This window comes from Centruroides sculpturatus, unplaced genomic scaffold, assembly GCF_000671375.1.
Source record: "Centruroides sculpturatus isolate CEXI.00-Female unplaced genomic scaffold, Cexi_2.0 scaffold16, whole genome shotgun sequence".
Taxonomy (NCBI): Eukaryota; Metazoa; Arthropoda; class Arachnida; order Scorpiones; family Buthidae; genus Centruroides; species Centruroides sculpturatus.
Genome location: NW_019384548.1, coordinates 192780 through 212539, shown reverse-complemented (window position 1 = coordinate 212539; position 19760 = coordinate 192780). Strand labels below are relative to the sequence as shown.

At 31.4% G+C, this 19760-nt stretch overlaps 1 protein-coding gene across 1 annotated transcript in view; it reads left to right on the top strand.

Annotated features, from left to right (window-relative positions):
• Positions 1-19760, top strand: part of LOC111623554 (neural-cadherin-like) — a 203514-nt gene that overhangs the window by 56499 nt on the left and 127255 nt on the right. Inside the window, exon 6 of the mRNA XM_023366169.1 lies at positions 17307-17418. Coding sequence (XP_023221937.1) covers positions 17307-17418 — 112 coding nt within the window. The remainder of the gene's footprint in view (positions 1-17306; positions 17419-19760) is intronic.

Here is a 19760-nt window from a genome sequence, read left to right as displayed (position 1 = left end):
ATTAAATTATATAAATTTATTAAAGGGTATTATTGATATAGGAAGAAAGTATAGTAAAGAATTTACTGTATTATATTTATTAGAAAACAAAATGATGCAGTTAGCCAATATAGGATGATTTGCTTGCGACTGAAACTTATGTGGAATATATCCATGTAAGATGAAAAGATGAACATGAAATACAAATGGAAAAATTCTTTATCTTGTGATGAAGCAGTTGATCAAATTATACTTTATATTGCTTTGTAAGTTTGTTTCGTCCGATGGTTCTTTTCAGTTTTTAATACTTGTAGACATAATTCGCCCATATAGGGATCACCATTTATTTGTTTTCTGCGTTTAAGACAATACATTTTCGGCGACCGACCTTTCTTTCTAGACTACTAGCCGCCAAAATATTTTAAAAAGTCCATTTAAAAACACACAAAAAACTTCCAATTAAAAATACAAAATTTTCTAAAATCGGAACTGGTGATTTACGAACGTCTTTCCTTTTTTACCATCTGTACCCTTTGGGTGTTTCAGCCTTTTATCCACAGAGAAGTGAGCGCTGGAAAATGTAGATCAAAAAGCTTCCCCTGGTGACGACACTTTGTAGTCATAATTTGTAAGTTTGTTTCGTCCGATGGTTCTTTTCAGTTTTTAATACTTGTAGACATAATTCGTCCATATAGGGAAAAAAAAAAGAAAATGTATTGTCTTAAACGCAGAAAACAAATAGATGGTGATCCCTATATGGGCGAATTATGTCTACAAGTATTAAAAACTGAAAAGAACCATCGGACGAAACAAACTTACAAATTATGACTACAAAGTGTCGTCACCAGGGGAAGCTTTTTGATCTACATTTTCCAGCGCTCACTTCTCTGTGGATAAAAGGCTGAAACACCCAAAGGGTACAGATGGTAAAAAAAGGAAAGACGTTCGTAAATCACCAGTTCCGATTTTAGAAAAAAATTTTGTATTTTTAATTGGAAGTTTTTTGTGTGTTTTTAAATGGACTTTTTAAAATATTTTGGCAGCTAGTAGCCTAGAAAGAAAGGTTGGTCGCCGAAAATGTATTGTCTTAAACGCAGAAAACAAATAAATGGTGATCCCTATATGGGCAAATTATGTCTACAAGTATTTATATTGCTTGTTATTAAATGTGACTGTGCAGTTGTGACATTGAACAGTATTCAGTCCCAAATGAATCACTTTGTAGTTTTAGGTTCAGGTATAACCAGTCTAGATATACAGGTATAACCAGTCTAGATATACAGGTATAACCAGTCCAGATATACAGTGGAACCTTGGTATACAACCTTAATCCGTTTGCTGGTGTTTGGACTTATACCGAATAGGACGTATCCCAAACCAACCTTTCCCATAAGAAGTAATGTAAAAATGATTAATCCGTTCTCATGTAAAAGTATGGCTGGCTTTAAACACCTCACTTTCCTGGCTAGTTCTTGCTTGATTTTTCATGAGATCAGCATATATCTTTTTAGCTCTCTCGCAAATAATTGCTTCTGATACGCTGTCGCCAGCACACTGTTTTTCAGTTATCCAAAGCAAAAGCAATTTCTCAACATGATCTAATGTCTTCGATCTCTGTTTAGAAACTGATTTAACCCCTTTTTTCAATGTTAGCAAATTTAATAATGTCTTTATTTTTCACGATTGTCGATATTGTCGTTCTTGGAATATGGTATGCAACAGTTAAATCTCGAACACACATGCCACTTTCATATTTCTCAACAATTTTTTTTTTTTCAGTTCTATTGTGATTCTAGTCATTTTTTTATTTTTCTGTTACCTTTTTGCAATTCATGATTAATAAAAATAATAAAATTTTACTTACAAATTAAAATCAGAAGAAATTTAACAAAGTTATAAACTGTGGCACCACGAATGTTTAGTCTGGCCTAGTACACCGATAGTGCTACTTGTTCATAGATGGCGCATATAATTGAATTAAGTTGTATACTGAACAAAAGTCGTATACCAAGCAAAATTTGTTTCGTCCAAACAGGACGTATTCCTAATTGGACGTATTCTAAAGCAGACGTATATCAAAGTACCACTATATTTAAGTTTAAGTAAATTTTTTATTGTTTATAAAAAATATATAAATAAAAAGAATTAATCAATACTTGTTCTTTCTTTAAAAATTTTTTTTTATTAAAAATTAAAATGATCAAACAATAATGAGTATAAGCACACTTACTTTTTAAAATAGTTACTATACATCTATATCACTTAAAAAAGGATTGCTTTAGCCATTCTACACTACCACAGTTACAGTTTAATCTAAGCTATATTTATATTTAAAATTAAATAAAACTGATCTACATAGTAAGGTCCAAAAGTTCTTGGCCTTGACCTACTTTGCATATGTGCAGAAAAATGAATGGCAGAGTTGTGAAGCTTAACATTTGAGATACTAGTGTCCTCAGTTGCATTTTTATATTTTCATTTCTGTGCTTCAGATAATGTGGCTTAACATAACCTGTATGCATTATGTTGAATTTTGAGTATTGTGCATTGATAAAGTACTTGATAAAAGAATATCTGACACCATTGGAAATTCACAAATGCCTTCATAAAGTGTGCAGAGATGCTTTTCCATCATATACAATTGTAAAACGATGGGCAAAACCTTTTTAAACTTGGAAATGAATCTCTCGACAGTGATCCATATAGCGGACACCTGGCCACGACAATCACTGAAGAAAGCTTCTTACTTGTCAAGGCGGAAGTGCTTTCCAATTGACATCTGAAGATGAAATTTCTGCAAGATTTAACTTGTTGAAAACAACTTTGAATTCTTCATGAACATTTGTTAATGAATAAGGTCAGTGTCTGTTGAGTGCTCAAAATTCTTTCCACAATTCACAACAGCAGATCAACTGTGCTCTACAGTTTTTGGAGCTGTGAAAAGAGAACAAAGAAGTTATGCAATCTCATTGTCACCAGGGATTAGACCATGGTTCTATACTAGGATCCTCTGTCAAAAAGAGAATTGATGGAATAGTGTCATGCATGGGAATTTCCTCCAAAGAAACCAAAAGTGTTGCAGTCAACAATGAAGATTATGGCAACAGTTTTCTAGGATTGTGATAGCATTTTATTGATAACTTCAAGGAGAGAAATTCTAAAATGAATGCTGAATATTATGTCAACCTGATAGTAAAACTCTGGGATGCCATAAAAAAAAGGAGGGTGAACTTTCAAAAGGTGTGTGGCTGCTGTATGACAACACAGCCGTTCACTGTGTTTTGTATGAAGGCTGTCATTAAAGAATGCAGCTTTACTGAACTTCCTCAAGTCTACAGTCTTGACCTGGCCCCAAGTGACTAATATTTGTTCTCAGAATTGAAATTCAATCTTTGTGGATGAAAGTTTAACATCAAAGAAGAGGTCAAGGCAGCTGTTTTTTAACATTTTGAGGGTGAAGATCAAAAACTACTTTCCTGTGTGTGTGTGTATAAAGTGCTACAAAGATGTCTTCATTTTCCATCATTACAAACACCAGTGACAGTCCAAAACAATTTTCACTCACGGAGGAGATGACCTTTTTATTTGAGACTGTGCCTTCACAAAAAAAAAATGCAAAATGGATAAAAACAAAAATTCTCTGGTGATTATTCCAATACCATAATTTACAGTATAATTGATTAAAATTAAAAATTTGGCTGACTGTATTTACATTAAAATATAAAATATATTCGGTAAATGTATTGAAGCTACAAAGATGTCTTCATTTTCTGTCATTTGTTTTAATGTAAATACTGTTGTCCAAATTGTTAATTTTAATGAAAAGTTTGACTCTTTTTAATTACTACTATTACAATAATAATAGAATTGACTTATTAAATATTATGTACAAGAACATGCTTCATCTCATAAATTTAAAATGAATATTCTATTAATAATCTCTTGCCTGAAGATACAAAATGATAAATATATTATTTTATAAGGATTTATTCTATTGTGTGGTAATGTTCAAAAACAAAGTAAATAGACAATTCTGCATGTTTATATTATTTCAGTTCTAAATAAATATGGAAAGATACCATTTTCATTTTCTTGCCATCTTTTAAATGAAATGAAATTAAATGTATTTAAAATATTTCAATTTTAAACAAATATAAAATGAACTAATATAATTATTTTAAATGAAGTATCTTCAAAATATTATTTTAGTTTTCCTTAAATATAATTTTTTTTGTTTTGTTTATTCTACATAATCATAAAACAGTTTATTAAAATTACATTATATTGAAGTAATTAATATATAATATAATAAAATTTCTAAGACCAGCTACATTATCAGACATAGTCTGTATAAAATTATACTTAATTTGAAAACGTTGATATTGATTGATCTATCACATCACTGATAAACTAATCAGCACAACTGTCATCTACAGTTATATATCATCAAAGTCTGAATACTTAATATTTATAGCAAACCAGATGAAATGAAATTATAACTAGTCTGAAGAAGTCTTAAAGTGAAACATTTCATCTTTTATTATTTATCACTAATAAAGTATATGAGTAAAGTGTTTTTATTTAAATTTTCCAATTAGAACAAATAATTTGTTGGAAATTTTATATAAATATTAAAAAACTGGCAACAGTATTGTTGGCATAGTTTTTTCCATCCATAATAATTGCTGCTATTATCTTTTCAAGTCTTCATATTTATGTAAAAATTACTAATAAGAATGATAACCCATAAAATGGGGATCACTGTTTTAAAAATATCTTCCCCCACCTCTTTAACATATAAAGATATTTGTCTAATTTTGATGAAAATTATGATAAATACTTTTTTGTGTTATTAATCTCAAAGAATTTCATAGAATTACCCTGGATCTGTGATTGGGAAAATTTTTTTTAAATTTCTATTTTAATATACACACATTAAAAAGTTAGAGATAAATTAAGATATTATTTTATCAAAGTATTTTCCAAAAAGTAAAGTTTCCTTATATTTTTGTTTTTAATGTTAAAAATTATTTTATCTTTTAATATCAATAACTTTCTTGTATATTTAATTATAAGCGTTATTACTTAAACATTAATATTTTTATTGATATTTGATTTTTCTCTACTTTTTATGTTGAAATTTGTCAATGGATGATTTATTTTTTTTTTATATTTTGAAATAATGTTTTTAAATAGCAACATTTTTAATGAAAAATCTGATTTATAAATTTTACAATATTTTGAAATAGTATAGTTTAGTTTTTATTTTAATTTTTTAATTTGATTTAAGTTATACTTTCCAACTGTTCATTCTTTACCATTTTTGACTTTTTTTTTTTTTACATGTAAACATACACAAAATGCTATTCTAGTAAAGGAATTCAGTTTTTAATAAAGTTTAGATTAAAATATCTTTTGAGACTTAAAAGTCTTATTATTAGTATCCAGTTTAATCACTTATCGAATTAAAAGAACTCTATGTTCTAAAACAATTTTTTTGTGTTGTGTACAGAAAGCTGTAAAGCAGTATAAAATCAAACTATGGCTGTTGGGAAAGTTTGAGGACTTTTTAGTCATTTATCTATTTTAATTTGTTTGTGGCTTTTTTTGTTTTATTTTCCTTGAGATTGAATATTCAAAATGAATTGTGTTGTGTTAGTGATTACTAACTCCTGCTGTTCTTATCTGTATGTTGTTATCAGTTAGTATAATCTTGGTAATAAAGTTTTGATGAGTAAAACACAAAATCTTGAGGATGACTTATACAATGGCATAAACAGTATTCAGAAGCTTCTGTTCCGAAGTCAATTCTCAATTTTTTTTAGTTTAGTTCTCTACAGTAAATAGAAGCTGATTGATTCTTGAATTCATATCTTGGCTATTATCAATATTTTTCTGTTCAATTTTTTTACTTTATTTTAGCATTAATAATAATAATAATAATTTGACAAAACTGCATCAAACAGCTGGATAGTTTGGGAATACATCTTTGGGAAGACGGAAGGATTCATGATTGCCATACAGGATCAGGTCATAAATACTAAAAATTACAGAAAACACATACTCAAAGATACAATACTCAAATGACACATGCAGAAAATGTCACATCATGCCAGAAACTATACAACACATCACTTCTGGTTGCAAGCTCTTGGCACAGACAGATTATTTACATAGACATAATCAAGTAGCAAATATAATACACCAAGAGCTTGCAAACAAACACAAATTATTAGATATCCACGAACCATACTACAAATATATTCCACAGACAGTATTGGAAAACAACACGCACAAAATGTACTATGACAGTCATAATCACAGATAAAACAATTTACCACAACAGACCAGACATCACACTCATTGACAAACACAATAAAATCACATACATTATAGACATATCCATTCCAAACACTCACTATATACAAAACACATTCATTGAAAAAATTAGCAAGAACACAGAACTTGCTCAGGAAATAAGGCACCTGTAGAGGATGGATAGGGTGCTTATTGTACCCGTTGTTCTCTCCTGTACAGGTGTGATACCAGGCACACTACAGAAAATCCTGGGAACATTACAATTGAATAGAAATACATACATCACACTACAGAAGGCCACTATATCGAATACATATCATATTGTTAGGAAATTCCTGAATACAGACACTGACACACATATTTAATTTTAGTTTTGTTTTGGTTGCTATGCCTTGACTCTAGTCTGGCATAGTACACAGCCACTGGTGTCAACAGAGTATAACCAACTAAACCCAACATTATAATAATAATAATAATAATAATAATAATAATAATAATAATAATAACTCTCCCATGGTCACCACCTGGTCGTGGTGGGAGAGCCCAGTAGTTTTACAGATCCATAGGGCAATGCAGGCTGGAGCACAAGCTCCTGGTAGGGACACCCATGCCAGTAAGGTCTATGGGGAGAAATGAAGCTAAGAGTGACCACACACCCACATTCTGTGGAGATAATCATTATGGTAGTAACCAGATCNTTGATTTAAGTTATACTTTCCAACTGTTCATTCTTTACCATTTTTGACTTTTTTTTTTTTTACATGTAAACATACACAAAATGCTATTCTAGTAAAGGAATTCAGTTTTTAATAAAGTTTAGATTAAAATATCTTTTGAGACTTAAAAGTCTTATTATTAGTATCCAGTTTAATCACTTATCGAATTAAAAGAACTCTATGTTCTAAAACAATTTTTTTGTGTTGTGTACAGAAAGCTGTAAAGCAGTATAAAATCAAACTATGGCTGTTGGGAAAGTTTGAGGACTTTTTAGTCATTTATCTATTTTAATTTGTTTGTGGCTTTTTTTGTTTTATTTTCCTTGAGATTGAATATTCAAAATGAATTGTGTTGTGTTAGTGATTACTAACTCCTGCTGTTCTTATCTGTATGTTGTTATCAGTTAGTATAATCTTGGTAATAAAGTTTTGATGAGTAAAACACAAAATCTTGAGGATGACTTATACAATGGCATAAACAGTATTCAGAAGCTTCTGTTCCGAAGTCAATTCTCAATTTTTTTTAGTTTAGTTCTCTACAGTAAATAGAAGCTGATTGATTCTTGAATTCATATCTTGGCTATTATCAATATTTTTCTGTTCAATTTTTTTACTTTATTTTAGCATTAATAATAATAATAATAATTTGACAAAACTGCATCAAACAGCTGGATAGTTTGGGAATACATCTTTGGGAAGACGGAAGGATTCATGATTGCCATACAGGATCAGGTCATAAATACTAAAAATTACAGAAAACACATACTCAAAGATACAATACTCAAATGACACATGCAGAAAATGTCACATCATGCCAGAAACTATACAACACATCACTTCTGGTTGCAAGCTCTTGGCACAGACAGATTATTTACATAGACATAATCAAGTAGCAAATATAATACACCAAGAGCTTGCAAACAAACACAAATTATTAGATATCCACGAACCATACTACAAATATATTCCACAGACAGTATTGGAAAACAACACGCACAAAATGTACTATGACAGTCATAATCACAGATAAAACAATTTACCACAACAGACCAGACATCACACTCATTGACAAACACAATAAAATCACATACATTATAGACATATCCATTCCAAACACTCACTATATACAAAACACATTCATTGAAAAAATTAGCAAGAACACAGAACTTGCTCAGGAAATAAGGCACCTGTAGAGGATGGATAGGGTGCTTATTGTACCCGTTGTTCTCTCCTGTACAGGTGTGATACCAGGCACACTACAGAAAATCCTGGGAACATTACAATTGAATAGAAATACATACATCACACTACAGAAGGCCACTATATCGAATACATATCATATTGTTAGGAAATTCCTGAATACAGACACTGACACACATATTTAATTTTAGTTTTGTTTTGGTTGCTATGCCTTGACTCTAGTCTGGCATAGTACACAGCCACTGGTGTCAACAGAGTATAACCAACTAAACCCAACATTATAATAATAATAATAATAATAATAATAATTCTCCCATGGTCACCACCTGGTCGTGGTGGGAGAGCCCAGTAATTTTACAGATCCATAGGGCAATGCAGGCTGGAGCACAAGCTCCTGGTAGGGACACCCATGCCAGTAAGGTCTATGGGGAGAAATGAAGCTAAGAGTGACCACACACCCACATTCTGTGGAGATAATCATTATGGTAGTAACCAGATCTAAGTATGATACCGGCTCGGACGTCGCCCGGGTTAACAAGGTCCGCGTTCGTGGGTTAGGCAGAGGCTCACGTTCGAAAAATAGGCTCCAGTCTCCCTTGGTTACCGGTGGCGAAAGCAGCGCCGGCCCAAGCATGGCTACTGCAATGCCCTCAACAGATGTGAGGAATCAACCTAGCCTTGGTGTTTCTGTGGCAATGCATCCACAGACCACAAAGGCTGGAAAACCACGCCAACGGATGAAATGGACAACAGAAATGAACGAGTTTATCATCCGCACTTACTACACCATCACAAGACTCGAAACAAACATGACAGCATACAGACAACAACTACACCATAGATTCACACAACAATATCCTCACCTCACTGTCACCGAACAAAGGGTTGTTGATCAAAAAAGAACAATTATACACAACAACCTTATCCCACAAACAACACTTGAACTTATCAAACAACAGGTTGCTGATCAAATACATCAACAGACAGAAACATTTAACATTAATGAAGATCACGTAACCTGTCAGGATAATCCAGCAACAAGCACTGATTACAGCACACACACAACAAGTACCACTAATGATACTGCAGGCACTTCCCCATCCATCACTGATAACGTAGACATAGAATTAGTTAATACACTCTCACTTATATTTCAGGAAACACTCACTAAATATACAGGTACAGATCCCACACAAAGACCACGAATACCGAAAATCAACACGTCAAAGGTAGTAGGAAAAACACTAAATTATGTAAACACTCACTTACTACCAAACTACATTCATTCAATTTCTACACTCTCAGACATTCATACATTAGTTTATGCTGGGGCAGTCACAGTAGTAACACACCATGGACTGAAAATACACTCACAGACAGACACACACAAAACACAATTCTATCACAAGCCTGCCTGGCAGAGAAGAATAGAAACACAAATAAATGACATTAGACAGCAATTAGGCAGGCTGACACAATACACTAAAAACAACATAACACCCAAATTAAAGAAACAACTCAAAAACATTTTCAAGAAAATCAAAACACACACAAAACATGAACATCACAACACACACATTACAGAATACATCGATACACTAAAACAAAAACTCGCAGCCAAAGCACGTAGACTCAAACGATACAAAACATGTACACTACGAAAACAACAAAATAAATTATTCACAAACAATGAAAAACTTTTCTACAGACAAATCAGTACCAAAACAAACACTGATACACAGCACAGTGGCACACCAACAGAAGAAGAACTCACAACTTATTGGTCTTCTCTTTGGTCCAATGCTGTTACACACAATGCTGATGCAGGCTGGATCGAGGAGGAGAACAGAAACTTGCACAACATACCAACTATGCCCTGTGCTGAAATAAACATACACGACATTCGCTACGCTGTTAACAGAACACACAACTGGAAGACACCTGGTGTAGACAACATTCACAATTTCTGGTACAAAAAGTTTACATCACTGCACCAGGAACTAGCTAAACATCTAACACACATCATCATCAATCCACAAGACATGCCAAAATTTCTTACTCAGGGCATCACCTACATGAAACCTAAAAACAACAAAACCACAGACCCCACACAATACAGACCAATTACATGTCTTCCAACACTCTACAAATTATTGACATCCTGTATCACAAACAAAATATACAAACATGTTGAAGAACACGACATTCTTACAGAACAACAAAAAGGTTGCCGTAGAAATCACAGGGGATGCAAAGAACAGTTACTCATAGATTCAGTCATTCTACGGCAAGCACACAAACAACACAGAAACATACACATGGCATATATAGACTACAGAAAAGCATTCGACAGTGTTCCACACAGTTGGCTGCTACATATTCTACACATGTACAAAATACATCCATCACTCATTGCATTCTTCGAAAACACTATGCAGCACTGGAGAACAACACTACATCTCAGGGTTAGTAACACTTCCATACAAACAAACGAAATATTCATTAGGCGAGGAATTTTTCAAGGAGATTCCTTGAGTCCTCTCTGGTTCTGCCTAGCCCTGAATCCATTATCCAACATGTTAAACAACACGCAATACGGCTACAATATCAGACACGAAAAAACAACACAGTTTACACTCTCACATCTCATGTACATGGACGACATAAAACTTTATGCATCCACACAAAAACAACTTCATCAACTCCTACAAATCACACATTCATACACTAAGGACATACAAATGGAGTTTGGCTTAGACAAATGCAAAAAACTTCACATAGAAAAAGGAATCCTGAAGAAAGAAGATTTTGCACTTGGAAATGGAGACGTTATTGAATCCATGGAAGAGGGCGAGTTCTACAAGTACTTAGGATTCCAACAGGCCAAACTAACAGAACATACACAAATAAAGCAACGATTAATTAAAGAATACCAAAGTAGGTTAAACGCTATACTTAGAACACAGTTAAATGCAAAACACACAGTTAAAGCAATAAACACATATGTCATCCCAGTACTCACATACTCTTTTGGAGTTATACATTGGACTCACACAGATCTCGAGCAACTCCAAAGGAAAACAAGAACAACACTTACTAAGCATAAACAACATCATCCTAAATCCGCCACAGAAAGATTAACCCTTCCACGTAAAGAAGGCGGACGTGGCCTGATTGACATAGTTAACCTTCACTACAAACAAATACAGTCACTGCGAGAGTTTTTCTACAAGAAACAAGAAACATCACAGTTACATAAAGCAGTAACTCTAGCAGACTCAAATAACACACCATTAAACTTACACTCACATCATACAGACATGACACAACACATAAAAAGCATAGACACCATCAAGCAATCGTGGGCTCGAAAGGCACTCCATGGCAGGCATCCTTATGACCTGGCCCAGGATTTTGTTGACAAAACTGCGTCAAACAGCTGGTTAGATCGGGGATGCCTCTTTGGGGAGACGGAAGGATTCATGATTGCCATACAGGATCAGGTCATAAATACTAAAAACTACAGAAAACACATACTCAAAGATACAACACTCACAAATGACACATGCAGAAAATGTCACATCATGCCAGAAACTATACAACACATCACTTCTGGTTGCAAGCTCTTGGCACAGACAGATTACTTACATAGACACAATCAAGTAGCAAATATAATACACCAAGAGCTTGCAAAGAAACACAAATTGGCAGACATCCACGAACCATACTACAAGTATATTCCACAGACAGTATTGGAAAACAACACGCACAAAATGTACTACGACAGAGCCATAATCACAGATAAAACAATTTACCACAACAGACCAGACATCACACTCATTGACAAACACAATAAAATCACATACATTATAGACATAGCCATTCCAAACACTCACAATGTACAAAACACATGCACTGAAAAAATTAGCAAGTACACAGAACTCGCCCAGGAAATAAGGCATCTGTGGAGGATGGATAGGGTACTTATTGTACCTGTTGTTCTCTCCTGTACAGGTGTGATACCACACACACTACACAAAAGCCTGGGAACATTAGAATTGAGTAGAAATACATACATAACACTACAGAAGGCCACTATATTGAATACATGCCACATTGTTAGGAAATTCCTGAATACAGACACTGACACACTTCTTTAATTTCAGTTTTGTTTTGGTTGCTATGCCTTGACTTTGGTCCGGCATAGTACACAGCCACCGGTGTGAACCGAGTATAACTCACAAAACCCAACATAATAATAATGTTTCATTTCTGTTATTATTATTGTCTATTTATCAAACAATTAAATAAGATGATAAAATTTTGTCACTTGACATTTATGTGCTTTAGGCAATTCTGTCTCAAATATTTCATTTGTTTTATGATGTTTATTTTTATAATTAATCTATAATAAATTGCTAATGAAAATAAAATGAAAGAAATGAGGAAAATTATAGAATGTTTTTTGTTTGAGACAATACCTTTTTTAAACTGCATATCAGTAAGTGCCATGGTTTCAATCAATGGCTACTTTGCAAGTGTGAGTATGCTGGTGCAGCTTTTGTGAAGGTTTAATTTCTGTCTAGCAATTTTGTATTGGATATATATCACTATATGTTGTTTACAGGAAATTATGGTAATTTTTATGTGTGCATATGTACATAGTTATCAGTGTTTTCATTTATGATTGCAATTTTAATTTTTTTTAAAATTTTTATATTGAAAACTAGAAATTTGAATACTTTTTGCAAAACTGTTTTTCAAAAATTTAAAAATTAAATATTAATTAATCGAATAAATTTGATATTATGATAGTGTTATAGTAACTATTTTAAAATTTTTATATTGAAAACTAAAACTTTGAATACTTTTTGCAAAACTGTTTTCTATAAATTACAATAATGTTTACTTTATTACAATAATTTATTGTGATAAATTAAATGTTTATTACGGAAAAAATCGGTTATAATATTTTTTCTTAATTCTTCAATAATCTTTCTTTTAAAGTTTGAATCGTCCCTACACTATATGAAATTAAGTCCTGAAAGAGATAATGCCCATTTGATAAAATTTTAAATGGAGATACATTTAATTTCATACAGACTGATTATAAAATTGGGTATTATATAAACTTGCATTTAATGCAAAATAAAAATAAATAAGTGTTCGCATATTTTTGGAAATAATTAGTTTTAGAACTGGATTATTCATATTATGTATGTATCCAAAAATTTTAAATTTAATTTTTTAAATTAAAAGTTATAAAATAAAATCGCCTATCAAATTGCATCAAAGGCATTAAACTATCTTTAGCTATAAAAGATTAGCTGTAAAGATGCCTTCTTTAAACATATGTGGAGTAGCCTACTATTTTAATTTTACTTCGGAGCTTTCAATCTTTTCGTTAATTTGACGGCCAGATATCGGAGCGGTTAAGGTGGTAGCCTATCGCTCTGGGAATCTGGATGAGTCGAAAAATTCCACGAATTTTCAGGGGATAGTCCAGTGGTTCTCAAAGCGGGTGCCGCGGCACCTTAGGGTGCCGCAAGAACGCCACAAGGGTGCCGCGAAATTTTTAAATAATTAANTTCAAATTTATAATAAAATATTTGATTAATTCAATTGAATTAATTGTATTTTATATCAATAGAAACAAATTAAATCATTCTATATTTAGAAATTTGGAAATTCTTATTACTACTTGATTAGTTAGGCCTCATTTTTAGATAAGATCTGACTGATTTGTTTCTATTGATATAAAAAATACAATTAACTCAATTGAATTATTCAAATAGTTTATTATATAGGTGTAAGCAGCCTAGAAAATTTTAAATCAGTTACAATCTTAATCAGTAAATTTTAAATTCATTTTTTTTTCTGCTCCAATAAATATTCTGTATTTTCACAATTCAAACTCCAAAATATTTTTATGAATGAACCAAATTCTACAAGATTGAAGTTTCTAATAAATAAATATTTACTATTCAATCCTTACATTTTTCAATTTTAACATTTATCTTTGGGTGTAAGAACATCAAATTTTAAAACAGATTCAAACTTTAATAATTTTTTAAATTTTTATATCAAATGAATAAAACTTTAAAAACAGTGCCTTTTAAACAAGTTTACATTTAAACACATCACTTTTATTAGTTTAAATAATTATTCAAATATTTATAAAATTTAATTGTTCAAAATTCATTCAGTCAACTTTCAATGTTTTTTTTTATGTGATATTTGTGCTATAAGAGTTTCTTGTCTCAATGACTGTTGATGAATGAATACCACGTATTTGAGAGATATAACAAGGAGTTATCAAACTGCTACTGAGGATATCAAAATGACACTTCTATCAATAAAATGCAACTTTATTGATGGCATGCATTTCGGTCCAAAAGACCCTCATCAGCTTTACATGAATATATAGTTATCTACAACAATTGCAAACATTTTTATATTATATACAAATAAAGTAACATAAAAGGTTTAAAATTCCATTTCAAATTTTTGAAACTGTTATAGATCTACACCAAAGGGCAATGCTCATCAATTAGAATTTTTATAATAAACAGACCTAAAATAGTTTTAAAATCAGTTTTAAAACTCATTTTAGCTACATAATAAAATCAATTAATACCAGTTTACAAACTGACCTGTTTTAGATCTACACCAAAATGCAATGCACATTAAGAATTTATTATAATCAGAGCTAAAATAGTATAAAATTAATTTTAGTTAAAAAATTTTTATTATATAATACTGGTTAACTTTTTCATTTGCAATGGTTTCAATATTTTATAGTAAATTAGCTCCAGGCAGGCACAAACAATACTTACTCAGTAGTAATATGTGATTATGATTACATTACCAGGATTTACATATTGTTCTGCCTTCATTATTATTTATTCTGTGTTCTTCTACATCTAGTATTCTTTAATGTTAGTAATACTGTCTGTCTATTAAATAATTTTTATGCTTTAATAGAATATCAATTAAAATATTAATTAACCATTCTTGTTATGATGACTGATGAGTTTTTTGGACTGAAATGCATACCAGTAATAAAATCACATTCTACTGATAGAAGTGTCATTTTGATGTCCTCAGTAGTAGTTTGATAATTCTTTATCTCTACTACAGTGTTTGAGATTCATTCATCAACATCAAATTTATAGTTTTTAATGTAAAAGAAAAATTTGGAAGTTGCCTGAATGAATTTTGAAAAATTAAATTTTATAAATATTTAATACTGTATTTTCTTTATACTGCTAGGAGGTGATCTATATTATTGTCTGCTTTAAAACTTTTTTTTAAAGGCCGTTTCTAAATTTGATTATTTTAGGCTATTTTTAAAAGCTTAAATTTTAATTTTTATAAGAATTTAATGTTTTATCCCTGAAAATGAGTTGTAAAATTCAAAGGCTAGGATTAAAAAGTACACGAAGGCCCAAATTAAAAAAATTCATAGCTTTTGATGGACATTGTACTAACTTAGTTATTTCTTGATCACAAAACATTTAAGTTCTACACTTTAACACTTTTTTATATTTGCAATAATTCTGTACATTTCAAGAACTCACTTATTCCGTGAAATCACTTAGGCTACTTATTGATAAAAAAGATCAAATTTATTACTCTAATAATATACAGGTGCTCCTTTATGAACCTTCAAACTTACGAACAATTTGACTAAGTCTAAAATTTAAATTTTGCATGGATTGTGAAGTTCTTTTGGTGTTTGTGTAGTGGCATTGAAATCAGTTTTTGCCTTGTAATAAATAATAAATTATTAATGTAGGCTTATTGCATATTGTTATTTTTCTTTTTATGTGAATTCTGAGGTTCCATTGCCATTTGTGAGGTGGTGTTGAAGTTGGTAACATTTTTTTGCAGTTCTTTGCAATTTTTATAAACTTTTATGATTAGTGCTCCAAAAATGCATCCAAAACATACTATAATAGCAAATCTATCATTGGAGAAGGAAGTTTTGTTTTATTACCATGGAAACTAAGCTGGACATTATAAAACCAAGTACATTAGGTAGAAAAAAACTGCATTTGAAACACTTACTAAGCAGTAGTAGACAGGTAAATGTATTCGTAATGTATTCTATTAGGTATATTGGTGAATCAAACACTAAGTGGTTATTCTGTGTACAAATGTACAGTACTTCCTAGTTTAGTTTTTGACTTGTGACAAAATGTCAGGAACTCAACCTGTTTGTAAATAAGGGAGCACCTGTAATATAGACAGTATATATAAAAATCTGAGGGATATCAAATACTTGTTACTGTGTATATCTGAATCTTAAGGACAGTTTCGTAGTATACTGCAAGAAACATTGTTACGTTCCAAATAACTTATAAAATAGCATTATAAGGTTAGTGCGGTATATTTATAATTAATGCTTTGTTTATTGGATGGTTTTTTTATAAGAAATTTCTGATGAAAATGCAGATATTTTTGTAATAGACACTGGCTGACCATAGTAATTGTAATGATTTCCAACACTCACAAGCATCATTGTATGAAAAATATATGTATAACATATTTTCTTTGCTATTTCATTTATTAAAACAACAGAATGTAAACTTCATTGCACTGTCAAAATGAAAAATTCCTAAGTCCATATTTTTCTTCTTGTATGCTGATGTAGAGTTGACTAATATACAGTTGCATAAAATACAGGACACACATTCTATAAGTTTTATCCTTGGTAATTTAAAATTTACAATGGAATTATTTCAGGAGACATTTAATTTAACAGGATACAAGATCTAGAATCTCAATTATATTGACAACAGGAAAGTGTGACACTATGATTTCTTAAATTGGGCCCTTTGTATGCATGTTGATTTAATAAAAGTTCCAATAAAGCAGATTCTTTATTATAATTGATGTTTGATTATAATTCTGTTTATAATTGCCAAACAAAATTAAAATTTTAGTATTTTGGTATTACATAATATTTTCAAAGAAACAAAATAAATATAAAATTAACTTTAATAATTGGTGATGTATAAAATTAACTTTAATAATTTCTGATTTTGTTATAAGTCAGTTTGATATAATTTATAATTTTTATTTTATTAGCTGACAATAAAAGTAACTGATGTAAATGATAATCCACCAAGATTTGAATTACCTGATTATCAAGCTCATAATGTTCCTGAAGATGTAGAAATTGGAACTTCAATTTTACAAGGTTAGTCAAATATTACATATTGATTTTACAATTAGGTTACAATTTACTTAAGCTTAGTTAAACCATAACCTTGGCCATATTTTATATGGGCCATGAATAATGTTTGCTTTGAGAATTATAGTATTTTATTGCTATAATATCATTTTACATTTTAGAATTATGTTAAATAGTGGTCTATGAAAAGTATCATCATTATAGGTAGTGATTTATAGTGATATTTTTCTCATAGTTCTATATTTTGTAATTTCATCTTTTTTTGGGAAAAGAATTATTTTATTCTATTCTAAAAATATCTTTAATGTGAGAAACCATTTAAATTTTAAAATATATATAGTTCTGTTTTAAATAAATCATTACCTGAAAAGAATAATTGAATGTAAATATGTAATGTAATAGATACATAAAATTATAATTGACATAGATATCATTTTCATATATTCATAAATATGTAAATATCAGAAGCCTTTATGTAATAAGTTGAATCGCAGATAACAAAGTGTCAATTGCAATATGTTCTGTGGATATGAACTGGCATTATAGAAAATGAGCTTTGATGCTTAAATTATCTGTTTATTTCCTTAATTTATATGAATCAGTTTGGATTATATTTTGGCAATAGTTTGTCAGTAAAAGTTATGGTTTGAAGATATGAAATTATACTTTAAAATTCTCAATAATGTATTAATCAATCAATTTTTATTATAAAATATCACACTGATAAATTTTAATGACTCTGTTGTTGTTGTTAAACTCAGGAATTGTTGGTTTTAGTTCATTTATATTTTAGAAATCAAACTTTTTAATATATCATAAAGATTTTAATAATTTTTTTTAATTGTAAGAAATAGTGTTTAATAAAAAACTTAAATTATACTACACTACACTGCAAAACACTGGGATGTGTTAAATACTGTACTCTAAGAACCTATAACTGGTGTGATATAAAAATAAAGGATAAAGATCACCATAAATGTTTTAGAACTGCTGTGAGTTCTTTCTCTCTGTGGGAAAGAGCGAACCGTTAAAGGAAATTCGAGAAACAATTAAAAGGTGTTACATGAGACACATGCGTGTTCATCTAGTTGACATATTGTGACCTTAAGTTCAGAGTCCATCAATGCCTGCCAGGCTGGCGACAGAACTAACTCATTCTTAAAATTGATGCAGTTGTCATTGAGGAACGATTTGTAAATTTGAATGGTCTCAAGCCACTTAAGGTGTTCGTTGTGTGACATAGTGTGTACAAGTTTCACCTGGTGGAAGGCCGCTATAATGTCTAGGTCAGCGGCATACATGGTGAGGGTGGAAGCACTTCTCTGATGATGTGTGTTTGCTATGTGTTCCTGTATTCTGACTTCTAAGGAGCGTTTTGTGGATCTGATGTAAACGAGATCCCTATCAAACCTGTTGTCCCTAATGGGAATACTATATATGTCAGGGAGTCTGTTCTGATTGGGGGATCTTTTCCATTGCGAAGGATGTCAAAGACTTTTTTCCCTATAAGATTGCAGCATACAATGCTTTAATTAAGAGGGCCTTTTTGCATTCATCTACTACACAAGCTCTTGCCGCGGAACTTTTACATATTCACCATCTTGCCTCTTCCCATGGGTTTCTGAGACTTGCGCATAAATTGATAGATCGCTTTCACTTCACACACTCGCAATGCACCATCACGACCGACCACCAGAACAACAATCCCCCTGACATGGTACAACAGGTCCCTAGCCCTCTCCACGAGGTACTGTACAACAGGTCCCTATCACGTACAATCTGTACCTAAAAACACTCTATACCGAGATCACCAAGAAAAGAGGTATACAGATCGCATACAGATGTCCTACCATCTTTGTCATCCTTCGCAAAGGAAAAGACCCCACCAACCAGAACAGACTCCCTGGTGTATATAGTATTCCTATTAAGGACAACAGGTTTGATAGGGACCTTGTTTACATCAGATCCACAAAACGCTCTGTAGAAGTCAGAATACAGGACATTATGGCGGCATTCCACCAGGTGAAACTTGTACACACTATGTCACACAATGAACACCTTAAGTGGTTTGAGACCATTCAAATTTACAAATCATCCCTCAATGACAACTGCATCAAATTTAAGGATGAGTTAGTTCTGTTGCCGGCCTGGCAGGCGTTGATGGACTCTGAACTTTAAGGTCACAGTATGTCAACTAGACGAACACACGTCTCATGTAACACCTAATTGTTTCTCGAATTTCCTTTAATGGTTCGCTCTGTCCCATCAGTAATTCAGTTTTGCACTTGAGGAAGAACTTGCAGCAGTTTGAAATGTTTGTGGTGATCTTTATCCTTTATTTTTATATT